Here is an 18,404-nt window from a genome sequence, read left to right as displayed (position 1 = left end):
TCTTTATCAAGAGCCATGTTTATTAAGAAACATTTAACAAACAAATGAACAAGCAAGCGTTGTTCCTCTAGGATATAGTACTTTGGGTGTTTCTTCCCCACTTGTTTGAACACGTAATTAGTAGGTTGTGTTGTTTAGTAATTATTACCAAAGAGCTAAACGCTTCCTTTCTAAAGTCTACTTTCCACAAATTTTATATAAATAAATCATTAGTTAGGAGGTTTTGATGCTAAAGGATGACATTAGTACAAAGGACCCAGAAAGCCAGAAGCCTCCCCCAACAGTCAGCCCCTCCTACGCGCTGGCTGGGTGAGTTTGCTCAAGTATCCAGGCACCACTGGGCTAGGGTACCAGCACCCATCATCCCGATACCGAACCTGGCCAAGCAAGTAGGCTTACATGGTCTTTCTACTGTCCTTATCTCACCACCCCTCCATCCGGCAACCCAACCTCTTCTGGACCTTGAGACCAGCCCACCTGGGGGTGAATCTGTGGACCCAGCCTAACTTACCCACTGAGCAGCACGTGGAGAGGAGACAGAAAAACAGCTCCTGGAAGCCAGCCCAGGAAGCCAGACCCCGCAGAGGTCAGCTCACCACAAAGGCCAGCTACAGGAAGGAACTGACCGCCTCTCATGGGATCCTGCCCACCAGTGACCAGGACCAAGACAGGTCTGGACGCTCACCAGTCAGAATGGAATTTGTTCCTATGAGGCAGGAGGCAGCTATGACAGAGGAGCAGAAGTCCCTTCCCCCAAGACTATCCAAAGTTTCTGATGTCACATGGAGTTGTTATTTAACCAGGTTCCCAGATGAAAATCAATAATCTCTGGGGAGTTAGGTGCCAGACAGTTGCTCAGAAAAAAACTATGATATAACGTCCTCAAAGAATTGAAGCAGATTGCTCTTCATTTCCTCATGAGGCAAAACGAAACCTGGAAATGGGAGAGATTGCTCTGTGAGAGGGCCTGAGAAAGGAAGAGTCCCAGAGATGTGTCAGGCCAAAATTGTGTTGCCAGGATCTTTAAATAACCGGCTTCTAAAGTAGTATTATTGATTGGCAGTTCTTAGAACCATACCCTGCCGTCTAGGAAGTTAAAGCATAAATTACTGGGATTTATTTTTTATTTTATACTTTTTCTCCAACGCCATCTCCCTTCAAAACTTTTTTCTTTTTTTAAATTTTATTTTATTTGACAGGCAGGGGGAGTGGCAGGCAGAGGGAGAGGGAGACGCAGGCTCCCCACGGAGCAGGGAGCCCGACGCAGGGCTAGATCCTGTGACTCCATGATCATAACCTGAGCCGAAGGCAGATGCTGAACTGACTGAGCCACCCAGGGGGCCCCAAAGCTTTTTCTATTGTAAGTGAGAAAAGTAATAAGAAACATAAAAAGACAACTACAAACCTTTTTCCTTAAAGTATTATGTTGCAGTGAATTCTGTTCTCACGTATATATTTTTCCCTTCTGCTCTGTTGGATTTATTTTCCAATATTCAATTCACATCAAGGACAGGTATCCGTTGACTGAAAAGATAATAACTACTAATACACCTAGAAACACCTAAAAGAATTGCTGTAAAGGTAGTTGATACCAATCTGATAAGGGTGGTACTAAGCTCAGAAGACAACTGAGTGATACACTTGCCTGCTTTCGTGATGTTTATACGAGCCAACTAAAGCCAGGGGGAAAGCAGCAGGGAGAAGCTGTAACACATCGAGCTCTTTAAATAGCTTTCCTGGGTGACACCGCACTGCTGGCACTGGTTTATTAGAGAGGATAAGTGGGACGTGACCATTGTTAAGGGAGCTAGGCTGGAAATCCTGATTAGCCTGATTGCCCTGTGTGTGTTTCTACCGTCCCAAATGACTCCATAGCAAAAGCCTCCTTTTCTTGTTTCAAGGTTGATTATCTATGAGCATTTCTTTTTCTCCTCACTTACAATCAATAGCTCCTAGTATTCTGATTTGAGCACAGCAGGTGCAGAAGAAATTTATGAAGCAATGGGGGAAATATGAGTATCTGACATGAACGAATTGCTCATATTTTAGTTGTGATAATATTATTGAGGTTTTAAAGGAGAACTGATCATACATACATGTATATATACACGTGTGTGTGTGTATGATAGGTTAGGGATAAAATACTGTGAGATTTCACTTTAAAACAATCAGGTGATTTGGGGAGGAAAGTTTAGGAGAGTACACAAAAAAATAAAATTGGCCATTTGTTGACGGTTAAAACTGGTTGATAGGTTTGTGGGGGTAGATTTTGTTATTCTTCCTACTTGGTGCATGTTTGGAATTTTATACAATAAGTTTCTTGAAAGAGTACCTAATAATCAGAGGTGAAGGGGGGGCAGCTCTTTCTAGGGCTTTTTTGACATGGCTATTTTATCGCTTCTCAACTTACCACCACCCAGAAGGTATCACAGGCTTTTCAATATTAGCACCAAGAAGAAAGGGCACATCCACCCTATTTTTCTTTAAGACTACAATCTTGGTCTCTTTCTCTGCCTCAAGAGAGAGAGTTAGCTTTTGATCACCTCCAAGAAACAACATCCTTTAGGATATTGAAACTGACAAGAGCCAGCCTACAAAACCGTATGGTTTATATGAGAAGTCTGAAGGCATTGCCGTATTCTAGATCTATGGCTTAACAGTGCATGACAGAGCACGTACTCTTGGTAAGAATTTAATGTAGTTCAGGGATGAAAGGATGCCTTATGAGACAGACTGGCAGCAATTCCAGCTGGTAGGCAAAGAAGTGAGAGTATAAAGCAGGACAATTTACCATCTCTGAATTGCTCTCTCTCAAAAACTATGGCTGCCTTAAAATCATCTATAGCCTGTTACCCAGCAATCCCAATTCTGGGGATGTATTCTAAAACAACAATCAGGCATGTGCACAAAAAGCTGTGTGCACCAATGTTTATCACACCTTTGTAACAGAAAGAAAAACAAGCAGAAAAATCCAAATGTCTAAGACTAGGAAATGATTAAAGTATTGATTAGATATATAATAGAATTATATGCAACTTTTTAAAATGCTGATATCTGAAGTATACCATTAAGCAAAACAGTGGGTTTCAAAACAGACTTTTACAAAATCCTAATCCTATTTACAAAATCCTACAAAGTATGGTGTTTTATAAAATGGAAAATTGCTGGGATATACAATGAATGTTAACAATGGTATTTTCTGGTTCATAGAAAGTATTTTTTTACACCTTCTTCATGCTTTTCTGCATGGTCTGAGTATTTTTGCAATGAGCATGGAATATGTCAGAACACTGAAAAAGCTATTTCATTCAAGACAGTAACAATAAAACTATGAAGATGTCCAAAGTAGGAAAACAAGTTATCAGAGCTGGAGAGAGGTCAAGGTAAAAATCCAAGCAAATAACTCCAGGCTCCAAACATCTAACAGCTTAGGATGGTCAGCTTTCTTCTATTTCTTTCAAAAGACATCTGGTCCTGACTATCTACTCTGTTCCAGGCACTGTTCCAGGCCTTGAAGATGTTAAAAAAAAATGGCACACGTTTCCTTCCCTCAAAGGATTTTCAGTTTCTTGGAAGAAAGGACACATATACCCAAATAAATGAAACACAGTGCTGGGGAGGTCATTCGGGAGCTACCCATGGATAAAGGGTGCACAGGAGGAAGAGTCTAACCTGGCCAGGTTGAGGGGCAAGGTGCTGGTCAGAAAAAGTTTCACGGAAGGCACTAATGGGTTGAGATTCTGAAAGCAAATGGATGCTTGCCATTTAACTACACTTTGAAGACAGTTGTCCCAGGCATGTGGGATGTGAGCAGCTGGGGTAGGGCAGGGGACACTTAGAGCCTAATCATTTCGGGGAATAGACACGCAGATGGAACATGGGGTAACGGGGTGAGGTCAGGAAGGCAGGCAGGCCCCGAATACAGAAGGTCTCGAATGCCCACTGAATCATTTGGGTTCCAACTGACAAAGACTCTCTCCTTGACCAAACTTCAGCCAGGCACCTCTGAGCCCTCTTCTCAACTGGGCCTTGACCTTAAACTTCCATGTCTGTCCCTGAAGAGTCCAGGGTTAGCAAGAATCCTGTTAGGTCAGTTTAGCAAGAACTCCCCTCCCCTTGATGTCCTTTAAGTAGCTGTCCATTTACCCACCCACCCACCCCTGCAACCTGCTCCCCTTGTATTTGGAGTTGAGCCTCACTTCTCTCCCCCATTGTGATAGTACTGATACCTATCACAATCATCTTCCTTCCTATTTTTGCAAGTGTCAGAACAATTTTTTTCTTTTATACAACCTGAGGGTACCAGGGAAGCTATGAACGGTCTGGGCTTTCCCAAGATTAGTCAGTCTGACAAAAGCACAGAGAAATAACCCCTAGCGGGTGTTATAAAGCAGACAGTTTCTGAATGTCCGCTCTCTGCCAGGTACTGTGCACAGCACTCCGTGAGCATCCACTCTTGTGATCATCACAATAACCCTACAAGGCGGAGAGTGATATTAGCCCTATTTCATAGGCCAAGAGGCTGGAACTTAGTAAAGTTTAGCAGTTCGTCCAATCCATGCAGCTAAGAAGGTGCAGAGCTGGAAGCTGGTCCTGGACTGTCTGACTCATGCCAGGTCCACCGCTGGGAAGGAATCTAAAACTCCATGTTCTCCCACGCTGTCTGCACTACTGGCAGATAACCACACATGCAATAGTCAATCCCTATTGAAAGGAACTTGGTTGGCGTGCAGCAAATGGGTTAAGGGAGGAGCTTTCTCAGCCACAAAAAGAGGACCTTGTAAAAAAACCCCGAGAGAAATAAGGTGAAATCGGATCTGTCAATGGGGCTATATTTTCTTAACTCAAGAAAAACCATTAGGGAGCAGGTAGTTCTGTTTTCGCTTGTTTAATAAGTAGACACAGGTGAGAAATCTGAGGCAGGGACTAAAGGGAACCCAAAGGTGGGGGAGGTTTGCTATTTTAAATGGGGGAGTAAAGCCAAGAATGGAAAACATTGTCATTAAATAGGGGAGTTGGGCCAGACAAGCACAGGTGGAGGCAGAGAGAAATCCCCAGTGATACCCAAGTTATTTGAGGCAATGCAGAAATTGGCTTTTATGGAGACCTGATTCCACAAAGGGAACAGGGAAGAAGAAAGCTGCAATCAAGGTACACTTACTAAGCAGCTAGACAACTACAGGGAAGGAGGCAAAGACCCGTAAAACACACACACACACACACACACACACACACACACACACACACACTTTCCTATACACAATCATTGCAAGTAAAAGGATCAGCTGATATAGTCTATAAATAAACAGACCATGAGCTCTGCCTTCATGGATGGTTAGGAATTTCACAATAAGATGAAAAAAGAGGCTATTCCAAGCAGGAGAAGGAAGTGAACGAATGCCTAAGAAATGGACATGCAAAAAGGGTGTTCAGGGGATAGAGTTAAGGGCAGTAATTTTGGGGGGCAAAGCTAATTCTGAAAAATGAGAAAATTACAAGGCAAATAGGAAACATGGGAGATAATTAGCATTTATCGAGCATTTTCTCTATGCTAGATGCCCTTTTGACCACTTCATTTCATTTCATTCTAACGGCCCTGTGAAATAAGTAATTATATCTCCATTTTAAATATGATCAAACTGAGGCCCAGAAAAGCTAAGCAACTTGAAAAACAGCCCCATAGCTAGTTAGTGGATCCACACTCCATTCTGTCTGACTCTCCCTGCTGCCTCTACCAACCCCATTCATTTAGGAAGCACCGACTGTGTGCTCACCTCCAGCAGAGAGTGGCCTCAAGGGCACACGTGAGATTATAGCTACTCTCTTGTGCTCACTCATCCCAAAGTTTCAGAGGGTATATTTACTGGAAACCACGCATTGTCAAGTGATGTGAACATCTCTGAATTTAGGGCAAAGAGAATGAAGGACTGATCTATCTCGACACTACTGAACACTACTATCAGTCTTCACTTAGACAAAGTGACTGAATAAACTCTAAAATCCTAGCTTAAAATATTACTTTTAGGGAGGAATACAAAAGGGTATAACCACTCTGAAAAACAGTTTGGCAGTTTCTTAGAGTTAAACACATAGTTAAATATGATTGGTATAATCTTGGGTATTTACCCAAGAGAAATAAAAATTTACCCTCACACAAAAACCTAAATGCAAAGGCTTATAGCAGCTTTATTCATCATCATTCCAAACTGGAAACAACCCCAGTGTCCTTCAGTGGGTGAATGGGTAAACAAACTGTGTTATATTCATATGATGGACTACCAGTAAGCAAATAATAATAATAATAATAATAATAATAATAATACACTATGATACATGCAACAACAACATAAATCTCAAAGTTCTTAAGTAAAAGAACCAAGGCTCAAAAAGATCCTTAATATGTGATTCCAATTTTGTGACAATCTGGAAAAAGCAAAATTATAGAAAGGAAGAGGAAGTGGTTGTCGGGGGTTAAGAGAGGGGAGAAGGTTTGACGACAGAGGAGTAGCATGAGGGCTTTTTGGCCGGGAGAGGAGGGGGAGGCATGTAAATGAAACTATTTTATATCTTGAGTGTGCTGGTGTGTGGTAGGCAGAGCAATGGCCTCAAAAGATGTTCACACTCTAATTCCTTGAATCTGTGAATACGTGAATGCTACAGGGTAAAAAAGACTTTGCAGATGTAATTAAGGTTACTAATCAGCTTACCTTAAAATGGAGAGATGATGCCAGATTATCTGGGTGGGCTCACTGTAATCAGATGGGCCCTTAAAAGTGGAAGGGGGAGGCAGAAGAGTCAGTAAGAGAGACATGCCATGGAAGTTGTAGGGGAGATGTGAACCATGAGAGGGACCAACCTGTTGCTGGTTTTTAACTTGGAGAAGGGGGCCACATGACTAGGATCTGGGAGTGGCCTCTAGAGGCTGAGAACAGCCAGGCCTGACAGTCAGCAAGGAAACAGAACCTCACTCCTACAACCATAAGGATTCTGCCACCAACCTGAATGAGCAAAGAAATGGATTTTCCCCTAGAACAGAATATGGCCCTGCCAATAGCTTGCTTGGTCTTGACCTTATGAGACTCTAAACAGAGAAACCAGCTGATCTGATGGATTTCTGACCTATGGAAACTGTGTGATAATTAACTTGTATAGTTTTAAGCCTTTAATTTATAGTTATCCATTAACAGCAGCAAAAGAAAACTAATACAGAATTGTTATAGAACCCTGTACTTGTCAAGGCCCCTAGGATAGAACTATAGCCCCCCAAAAAGTGATTTTACTGTGTATAAATTTAAACTGAAAATTGTTTAATGTTCTTGCTTTTAAAGACCATTACTACGGACAAAAAGAAAAATTTTAGCCATATTTCTTCACTTCTTTAGTCCTTAATCTCCACAGTAACTCCAGCTTGGAATCTAGTCTCTGCCCTGATCCTTTCTTGCCCAACCACTACCCACAACTAATCTAAGTTCCCACAGAATGAGACCACTTTCTATGCCACTGACCAGCTCAGAGCTCATGGCTAATGTCAAATAGGTCAGAACTTACTGCTTTCCTAGGACTTTGAACAAGAGGAAAGCCCCAAATGAGGAAACTGAAGAGTCAAAGTCCATTTCAAAGAACCTTACTGGGAACCTTCCAAAACAGAATTTCCATCATTACAGATACATCAAAACCTATAATCAGAGCCCAAAGTAATGGCTGACTCACCAGGACTTTTAGCAGCTCATGGAGAAGTACTTCAAGAAATGCTATAAATCCAATATTTTCCTCTGAAGAATTAATTTATGTGGAGTCCCTTTTCTAATCACTAGATCATCCCCACCCTCCACTTCCAGCTCACCACCACTGTCAATAGCTTTCCTAATTTTTAACAAAGCAAAACGTAGTACTCTCCCAATTCTCTTATGGCATTCTGCTGTCTTACCGGGACTGCTCAAAGGAATAGTGCTTCCCTTTAAAACTGGTTTTTTAACTACTCCCCGAAGCCTACAGCCAATTAAGAGCCCACAAAATAAGTTAAATATACCAAAGTGAAGATTTCTAGATTCAACAAAGAGATCAATAAATTCTTGTTAAGCGCTTTCTGTGGGCAAGGCCCTGGGAAGTACAAAGAAGTAAAACATAGATGGTCCTTATCTCTACACATGGCTTACAATGTCATTAGACATATGATAAAATTAGTAACAATCTAAGACAACAAAGTTACAAGATTGTATATAAAATAATGCTACAGAGGTTCAAAGTGGGGAGAGACTGTGACTGGGGTGCTCAGAGAAAGAAAGCTTTGCAGAAGAGCTGAAAATAAAATGCAGGAATGGTAGAGATGACTCTACCAAGACAAGACATTTTCTTAAAAAGACAAATATAGAATCTGCAAAATCTCCCTCTTAGTATATATCTCCATAAAAATTGAACAGAACTTTAAAGGGGAAAAAAATGACCCTGGTTTAAAAAAAAAAAAAAAAAGAATTTCTGGGATTCTGAATTTAGACTAACAGCTAACTCTCCAGAAATTCATTTTTTACATGTATATGTTGGGAGTGCAGATGACTGACATTTCTGGATGAGTCTGGCCTTCTTTGGTCCCCACAATCTGCGCCTCTACAAGCCAGGAAAGAAATGCTCACCTAAGGCAGTCTCCACCTGCAACTGAACCCTATGGGCTGGATGCAACCGAATTGACTTGGGAGCCATTCCACTCAGTGTACAAAACATGATACAGGCTGCTAGAATGGTCATTTCCTCTAGTTACACATTATTAATTAGGAATAGGAAAGGTCCTGGCACATGCCAACCCAGTCCCAATATCTTCAGCATCTGACAGTCTTCTGTTCTGTATGCACTCTCACCAAAAGATGTGTAAAACAATGTTCATAGCAGCTCTGTCCATAATAACCCCAAAGTGGAAAACAAATGTCTACCCACAGTTGATGGATGAATAAACTGTGGTACATTCATACAATGGGATACTACAGAACAAAGGAGATGAGCAAACTGCAGCTACACACCACGACATGGATGAATTTGACAAGCATGATGCTGACTGCAAGAAGCCACGCACAAAAGCATACTATATGGTTTTATGTACATACCGTTTATTTAAAAAAAAAAAAAAAAAAGCTAACCTATGGCATTAGAAGTCAGAAAAGTGGTTACCCTAAGGCAGAGGGAGCTAGTGACTGGGAGGGACCCTAATGGGACTCCTGGGGTCCCCAAAATGTCTGTTTCTTGGTCTGACAAGTGGTTACAAGGCAGTAGTTACTTTATAAAAGCTTTATTAAGCTGCACCCTATGATAACACTTTTCTGTATGACTGCTTTATTTCAATAAAAAAACTTATCTTAAAGAAAATTCAAAACTGTTGTATTAAAGGATTATAGTAAGATAATCAAAATTTTCACTTTACAGTTGAAGGGTTACATGCATATTCACATCCACAATTTTTTGCTTAAGTTACTTATTTTATATAGTGACTCTGTTTTAATGTATTTAGTCAATATCATATGTATATTTAGATGGGAAATAAATATAGTTCTTAGGATCTCTGCCTTGCACACAGATAAAGAGGATGATTTATTACTCTATTTCACTAGTCTTGGTGTATCACTCTTAGAAGACTGAGAAAGAATAGGAAGAGGAGAAGGAGAAAAAGGGGGGAGAGGAGGAAGAGGAAGATGGAAAGGAGGAAAAAGAAGGAGGAGAAGGGGGGGAAGGGGAAAGAGAAGGAGAAGAAAAAACAACCTCTCCAGTCTTTTCCTTAAAACCTTTGGGGGGAAAAATAGGGTCACCAGAACACGTTCTAGTGCTGCATAATTATTTGTTTAAAAAACTGTTACAAGGTAAGGGGCAGGGACTAGATGTCCCCAGTAACTCCCACTCTATCTAAACCACAGCCTGGCTGGGGAAACAGCAAATCAGACTGTAGGCTGATCCCAACTGAGAGGTGTAACCCAAACAAGCTACTATCTGCCCCATGTGCTGGCTGCAGATCCCATATCTGCCATTAAGTATAGAATTCTCCTCCTTGTCAATAATTGTAGCATACATCTTCTCTTCAAATTAACACTAAGCAGAGAGAAAAGCCCTCTGTCCTGCCCTCATAGGTCAGCTCTTAGAATAAATGCCAATCCACATAGCATTTGGAGGTCACGGTTTTCCTAGGACTGTGAAAATGGGGAAAGGAGAAGAAGCCTTCAAGGGGAGCTGCCTTTCTAAGGGAGGTAAGGGATGAAGCCCCTGGGCAGCCAGAGCCTTGCCTCGGTTACCCTTTCGCGGAGAGCGCCCGCCTACCGATTCAGCTAGCACCTGCTAGTCCCCTGGGCCCTTCGCAGGGACTGCGGCACCTTGGTTTACGAAGATGCTGGGGGCTGCTTGGGCCGGCAAACGTCAGCCTCTAGTGCTTGAGAAAGGCTTGGCTCATGCCGGCAGAGACCCTCGATAAACTGTCACCTGTCAATCACTTGACCTAAATACACCAGCCACTGGGGGAATCGGAAGGAGGGGGTAGCCCGAGCATGCTCAGTAATCGGGATGACATCACTTAATCAATGCCGGGAACGAGAAGGCTGCATCAGCAGCCTCGAGCAGGCTGCCAGGAATATGTCAGCGGGGATCGGGAGGCTCCCATTAACTCGGTCCCTCCCCACGCGGCTCGCATACAAAGAGGGCACCGTCAGCTACACACGCTGGGGACAACTGAGGGTGAAAGGGCGGGGTGCGGGGGGGAGGCTGGTTTATTTCATTTGACATACCGCTTTAAGAACTAAAACCCAATGGTATTCCCTGCCCCCACCAGCAGCCCGAGCTGCAGAAAGGGAGCCAAGTGGGGGGAGGGGAAGAAGGGAGGAAGGGAAAGGTAGGAAGGGAGATCAAGGGGGAGGGGGGAAGGAGTTGACCCAACCACACAAAGTAACTTCTACTCCTGGCAGAGAGGGGCTATTTGGCTGCGTTCCGGGCCCTCTAGCCCCACAGATGTGGGCACACAGCCTACTCTCCACCCAGTGCGAAGCACATCCGAGGGTCTGTGGACACCAGGTGGGGGGTCGCCTCACTGGGGAAGGGTCAGACCCGGAGACCATGTCCAGGGCAGCCTAGGTTAAGAGGAAGCAGAAGATACACCAGGCCTTCCCGGGGACACCAAGGCCACCAGTGTTCCCCACAGCCCCCCCCCCCCCCGCCTTCTGCACGCAGGGCAAGGTGAAACGCCGTGGGGAGCCGTGTCTACACGGCGTGGGAGCTCCCAGCCGAGGCTAGGATTTTTCCAGTACCTTCTTACCTTTTTTTTTTTCCCCTAAGGCCATAAGAAGAACAGGTAAAGTGTTCGATAAATCGAACTGATGCCTGGAATCATTTGTGGGCTGCAGAGATCATACTTTAAGGGGAGCCTGGGCACCCCGCTTGAGGGTAACGCGTGCACTCTACCCACGCGGCGTGGCCAAGGCGGGGAACAATAGGCCCACTAGGGCCCCCACCCCGACAACAATGGCGGCGCCGAACCCTTCCTCGCCCCCCACCTCTACTCTCGCCACCTGGGCCCGCCCCGCCTCCCCCAGTCGCCCCTCCACCGCCCGGGAGCCAACTATAGGGCATGGGGGAGGGGGTTTCTCTTCAAGTCTACGGGAGAGGGCAGCCCTGTGGGGGATGTCCGAAGGGGCGGCCAAACACCTCTGCCGTCCGGGGCGTTCGGGCGCCCGGCTGCTGCGCGAAGCAGCAGGGGAAGCCACACGTCCCGGACACTTACCCCAATCACCACGGTCTCATCGCCTTTAAATTTGGGGATGAATTTGTCCCCTCGGAGAATCTCCGCTTCGTTGAGGGGCCGGAACCGGCACATCACTTTGATGCTGCATTCAGCTGGATCCGCCATCTCGGCCGGCAGCAGGGAGGGGGCGCGGGGATGGGTGGGGGGCCGGGGCTCAGCAGGACGAGGGAGGAGGCCACGAACCGCACCGCCTGCAGCGAGGCCGCCTCCTGCAGCCTCCGACGAAGCTTCTCAGCAGGTCATCGCGAACTCGGTGGGCTGGGCAGCTCCGGCCGCTCCCAGACCGGGTAGGTTTCTATCTGCCTCCGGCCCCTCCAGCTGCAGACCTGACTTCCCTGGCCTTGTCCTGGCCCGGCGCGGCGCTCCAGGCCCACCTGCCCGCGACCACGCGGCCGGCGGACTAGGCGATGCGCAGGGAGCGAGCCTCGCCCGGCTCAGACCTCCCGGGCTCCTGCGCGCTCAGCCATCCTGCATCAGCACCAGCGCGCTCGGCCGCCTCCCCGGCCCGCCCCTTCGCCCCGCCCACCTCCGGCTCACCCCGGGAGGGTGACGTCACTGCGGAGATCCACCCCGCCCTCGCCCCGGCTCCGATAGTGGAGCATCCTGGGACTTGTAGTCTCTTCACCTGCCAGTAGAAGGACTAGGGTGTTACTTAGAGTTGGCTTTCGGGGACAGCGGTGGTACCACAGATGCCACCTCTGAAAGCCTACAGTTCTGGTCTGGCTGCCCAGGTCAAGAACAGGGTGGAGGTCATATCCAGCATTCTCAATTAAAATCTCTATATAAACCAGGTCTATCATCTCTACATCTTTTCAAGATCTCCAAGGAGAAGCAGGCCCTTAAGACAATGTCCAGCAGAAACGTTATGGAGCATTTTCTCTGTGCTGAACGGTTTTGCAAGAGTTGTGAGGAAATCAAGGGGAAAATGAGATTTGCATGAATATTTGAAGCCATTATTCCCCAAAATGCCTGCACATACCAGTTCACAACATATTTGGGTCAGGGACTGCTTTAATATCTGACGAAAGCTGAGGACATTTTCCATAACAAAACCCCAAAACAAACTCATACACACCCATAGATTTTTCACGCTACTTCATTGGATTTGGGGACAACTGAAGCCTGCCTGTGACTGCCAGGTTAAGAACCTCTTAATTACTTAATTACTTAATTACTATTAACGATAGTGAGGTTTACAGAACCTCTGCCTAATGGCTACTTAGAACCTGCAGAATGAACAGAGTATATATAGGATAAAGTTCTAAAGTCCTTTGCATAATATAGGCCCCATGATCATATTTTTGCCTACTTATTGGCCTCATCTCCTACGCTTATTGTCTTAATGTTTACGCATTGACCAATACCAAACTACTTGTGGCTTCCTCCATTCACCTTGTTGTGCTTGTACTGATACTTTGTTTAAGCCATTTGCTCTCTAGGAGTCACCCATTCATGCCTATTACTAAGTAAGTATATTAAATAAGGCTCACAGAGTAAAAAGTAATAGAAACCCAACTGGAGCCACTGTGGCAAAAGGAGAATTTATCAGAAGAATCCAGATTATCTTGCTCATTCGAAAAATGATTAAACAATGGAACCAGGGAACAGGCAGGCTACCAAGACTCTCTCTTTTGTCCCTGTTTCCTCTTTGTTTTGGCCTCATTCTTTCTCACTCCAGATCATCCCCCCCACCCACCCAAATGTCAGGATCCCAGCTGCCAAGAGTCCCTGGGTTTCATTCTTCAATTTCTACCACTAGATAAAGATAGATGTTTGCTTGGAGTTTTGGTTTAAAAAAAAAAAAAAAACTAGGGAAAGTCTATGATTGGCATGGGCTTAGGTGTCTAGCCCTAGACCTTTCAGTCAGAGTCAGGAACTTTGTAAGATCTTTGAGGAATACCAAGGTGGGAAGGTTCCCAAAAGCAGAGGGATGTCATTCCCAGAAAAAGAACATGGTCCTGGGCTGGCAAAACAATTAGATGTCCACTCTCCCTTTCCAGTGCTACCTTTTCCTCTTTGACTCAACTCAACCCCTCCCTCCTTAGGAAGCCTGCCCTGACTTACTAAGCACCCACAAAGGGTAGGTTTCCTCCTTGTTGTCCTCCTAATCTCCTATGCACATCTCTATCACTACACTCTCATGGGCAATGATATCTGCCTCATCTTTATGTCTCTAGCACCTGGCGCATAGTAGGCAGCATGTTGAATAAGGAATCCGACCTAGAAGGAAGCTCTACTTGAGTAAGAATCCCAGCCCTGCCACTTACTAGATGCAGGACCCAAGGCAAGGTATTTAATTTCTTTAAGACTCAATTTTATCTCTGTCATTGGAACAATAATCATCTCATAGAGGTTTTGAGGGAATTAGAAGAAATAATACTTTTAAAGCACCTAGCATAGTGCCTGATATGCACAGAGTATAAACCCTTGAATGTTAGTCGTTGTTGTTGTTATTGTTGCACTGTGCTGAACAAATAGTGGTAAAACAAGTGCATTACTTAGTTCATTTAAGGACTACCTCTGTTGCTTTAATGCAAGTGCACCTGGGAATACAGTTTTTCTGCCTAGCTGAGAAGACAGACCTACTAAAATAAATTTTCATAAGCCATTATAAGCAGCACCAATTTGATTTCCTGCCCTCAGATGCAGGGAAAGTAGGTTAAAAAAAAAAGGCCCAAGCACTAAATTCTCATCATTTTAGTACTTCTCAGGCTCTGACTCAGACACCCACCATCTTTAGCGGTCACCTTCACAATACACTGGAGAGGTCAGCCCAATCCCCAGTTTCCCTGAGCCCACCAAGGATTGCCAGAACCTCGTGCATACTGAGAAGGTCTGAGAAGGCCAGCACATGGATAACCTGGGGTGGAGAGATCTGTGTGTCCCTAGGTTCATTCTTCATTTATTCATTCATCTATCCAGTCATCAACTACTAACTGAGTAAATAACCTTTGCTGCCACTATATATATATAAATTTAGGTTTATTAAATGAACTCTTTACCAGAGAGTTAATAAAGGGGGTGCCTGGGTGGCTCAGTTGATTGAGCATCCAGCTCTTGGTTTCAGTTCAGGTCACAACCTCAGGGTTGTGAGATCGAGCCCGGCATCAGGCTCCACACTCAGCAGGGAGCCTGCTTGAGATTCTCTCTCTCTCCCTCTCCCTCTGCTCCTCCCCCTCCCCACTCTCTCTCTCAATATAAATTAATTTTTAAAAAGCAGGTTAATAAAGATTTCCCCCCTTACCTCCTGCCCCCTTGCAACTTGAGGGGAAGTTACAAAATAAATCATTACCCTTAAGAAACGTAGAGTCCCCTGGGTAGACTGACTGCTCAATGGTAGCTAAGAAAGCTTAATCAAGGGGATGGAGAGGGAGGGAAAAAAAGGACATGGACTAGGTAGGACTGAAAAATCCTAAGGAAAGTCTATGATTGTTCTGGGCTTAAAAAATGAAGAAACACCCAAGCACAGAAAACAAAAGAGAAAATAGGTAAACTGAACAACATCAAAATGATCCACGTTTATGCATCAAAGGCTACTATTAACAGAGTGAAAAGGCAACTCACAGAATGGAAGAAAATATTTGCAAATCATATACTGATTAAGGGATATCTAGAATATATAAAGAGCTATGACAAATCAACAATAAAAGAAAACCTGATCTTAAAATGGGCAAAGGACTTTAGTAGATATTTCTCCAAAGAAGATATACAAATGGCCAATAAGCACATGAAAAGATCCTCAATATCACTAATCTTACAGAAATGCAAATCAAAACCACAATGAGATACCACTTCACATCCATTAGAAAGGCTACTATAGACCACCACCAACAAAAACAGAAAATAAATGTTGAAGAAGATGTGGAGAAATTGAAACTCTTGTGCACTGTTGGTGGGAACATAAGATGGTGCAGACACTATGGACCACAGTTTAACAGCGCCTCAAAAAATTAAAAATAGATTAGCATATGATCCAGCAATTCTATGTCTGCATATATATTCCAAAGAATTGAAATCAGGGACTCAGATATTTGTATACCCATGTTCATAGTAGCATTATTCTCAGTAACGAAAATGTGGAAGCAAGCCAAGTGTACATCTATGGGTGAATGAATAAACAAAATGTGGTATATACATACAAAAGAATATTTTTCAGCCTTAAAAGTAAATTCTGACATATGCTACAATATGTATGAGCCTTGAGGAAATTATGTTAAGAGAAATAAGAAAGTCACAAGAAGATAAATACTATATCATGCCACTTAGAGTATTCAAATTCATAGAGAGAGAAAGTAGAATGGTAGTTGCCAGGGGCAACTGGGGAGTTATTATTTAATGAGTATAGAGCTTTAGTTTGGGAAGATAAAAATGTTCTGAGATTGATGGTGGTGGTGATTGCATAACAACGTGAATGTACCTAATACCACGGAACTGTACACTTAATTGTGGTTAAAATGGCAAATTTTATGCTATAACATATAAATTTTTTATTGTGGTATATTTTACCGTAATTTTAAAAAGATAGAAACCCCTGTGTATTGTTGGTAGGAAGGTAAATTGGTGTAACCACTATGGAAAACAGTAAGGAGTTTCTTCAAAAAAAAAAATTAAAAATAGAATATCATATGATCCAGCAATCCCACTTCTGGGTAGTTATCCAAAGGAAATGAAATCACTGTCTCAAAAAGATATACACACTCCTATGTTCATTGCAGCATTATTTACAATAGCCGTGATACAGAAACAACTCTAGTGCCCACCAACAAATGAATGGATAAAGAAGACACACACACACACGCACACACACACACACACACACACACACACACGTGCACGTACGCATGAATATTATTCAGCCATAAAAAGGGAAATACTGCCATTTGCAACATGAATGGACCTTGATGGCATTATGCTAAACGAGATTAGTCAGACAGAGAAAGTACCTACTATATGATCTGACTTATATGTGGAATCTAAACAAACAAACAAAAACAAACTCATAGACACAGTGAACAAGTTGGTGGTTGCCAGAGGCATGGGGTGGGGGTGGGGGAATCAGAAGAAGGGGGTCAAAAGTACAAACTTCCAGTTATAAGGTCCTGGGGATATAACGTACAGCATGATAATGATAGTTAATAATACTGTATTGCATATTTGAAAGTCGCTAAGAGGATAAAGCTCTTATTACAAGAAGAAAAATTTGTCACTATGTATGGGGACAGATGTTAGCCAAACTTATTGTGGTGATCACGTCACAATATATACATATTTCAAATCATTATGGTATGCACCTGAAATTAATACAACATGTGAATTGCATCTCAATTTTTAAAAATATGTAACATCAAAAGAACAAGAAATTGGCTTTTGAAAACCTTCCGGAACAGCTCTAGCCCACAGGGCTCTCTGCTCTGGCACCTGGGCACTTGCGGCCTTGCAATGATGTTCCTGTTATCGTGTGGTACCATTTTCTAGTGCTTTCCATTTCACAATTCTTTTTGCTAAATGTCTTGTGTGTGTCTTGCTCCTGTCTCTGTGTTGTGGGGATCATGCATTATTTACATGCTTGATAGATATTTTCTGAATGATCAATCCATGTCCGTCATGATCATGATTACGGTAAGGACAAATGAATGTACCTGAAAATAGCATTGTAGATGGAGCCTTGGGCTCAGGACCTACATTTTTCATTCCTGTTCTGCTGCTAATGAGTTCTGTAACTTTGGAAAATGTATTCAGCTTCTTCGAATGATTTTTTTTTTTTTACCCCATCTGTTGAAACGGTGCTAAAAATATTATCTGTTCTGGATAAGTGAGAATTAAAAGAGAGATCTGTGAGAAAATGGTTTGGAAGTAAAGTCTGGGAGAGATTGTGAAGAGATTGGGGGAATCACCCCTCCCAAGAAAATATGACCAAAAAAAAAAAGGAATCTATTAATATAAAGTTGATTATTCCAAGGCTTGGCATAACGCCAGGCACAAAATAGCAACTCAGTAAATGTCTTTCATGCATTCATACATTATTCATTCATTCACTCCTTCATTCATTCAAAAATATGAATTTCCATTACAGAAATGAATCCCAGAGGGCCCTGGTGGATGAATCATTTGCCTAAGGGAATGATTAAGTCCTGCTGCCCTGATGTTGGTTCCTGCTTAAATTAACAGGTGTGGTATGCTCTTCCAGAGCAGTTACCCACCCACTCCACTCCTCTCTTTCCTGCCCTGGCAAGGTCTTCCCCAAGCAGAGATTTACGGGTCCTTGGAAGGCAGTTAGCCAGCTTACTGGGTAGCACAGGGTTAGGGCCTCAAACAGACTCAGAGTTCCCTAGCCACAGTTTCATCCAATGCCTCCAGCAGCAACGCCTGCATGGCCCTCAAACATCACTGCTGAGATGAAACAGAGAGCAGAGAATTATCTGGATCATTCAGGCAACAATGAACAGTCTCACTTTGACTTGCTTGAACCCGGTAGAAATCAAGGCCAAAGCACTGAATTCTCCCCCACACCCCCATTCTCTCCTGAGTTATCAGAATCATTTTGCAAACACACTGCTTCTCGCTATTCAGCCCACTCCCAGAGAGCAGTTTCTGTCCCAGTCTCTACTGCCAGTAAGAAGTGTAAATTGAAGCAATTATC

At 43.5% G+C, this 18,404-nt stretch overlaps 1 protein-coding gene across 2 annotated transcripts in view; it reads right to left on the bottom strand.

Moving 5' to 3' along the window:
- KIF5C (kinesin family member 5C) overlaps positions 1 to 12,258 on the bottom strand; it is a 149,719-nt gene extending 137,461 nt beyond the window's left edge. Inside the window, exon 1 of one of the 2 annotated variants that reach the window (XM_026492823.4) lies at positions 11,744 to 12,258. In XM_026492823.4, the coding sequence (XP_026348608.1) occupies positions 11,744 to 11,869 (126 nt within the window). In that variant the 5' untranslated portion in view covers positions 11,870 to 12,258. The remainder of the gene's footprint in view (positions 1 to 11,743) is intronic. The other variant, XM_044381604.3, reaches the window with a different exon arrangement.
- Between the last annotated feature and the right edge of the window lie 6,146 nt (positions 12,259 to 18,404).

The sequence above is a fragment of the Ursus arctos genome, unplaced genomic scaffold, assembly GCF_023065955.2.
Source record: "Ursus arctos isolate Adak ecotype North America unplaced genomic scaffold, UrsArc2.0 scaffold_1, whole genome shotgun sequence".
Taxonomy (NCBI): Eukaryota; Metazoa; Chordata; class Mammalia; order Carnivora; family Ursidae; genus Ursus; species Ursus arctos.
The sequence above is the reverse complement of the archived record's forward strand: the minus strand, read 5'-3'. Positions and strand labels throughout refer to the sequence as shown.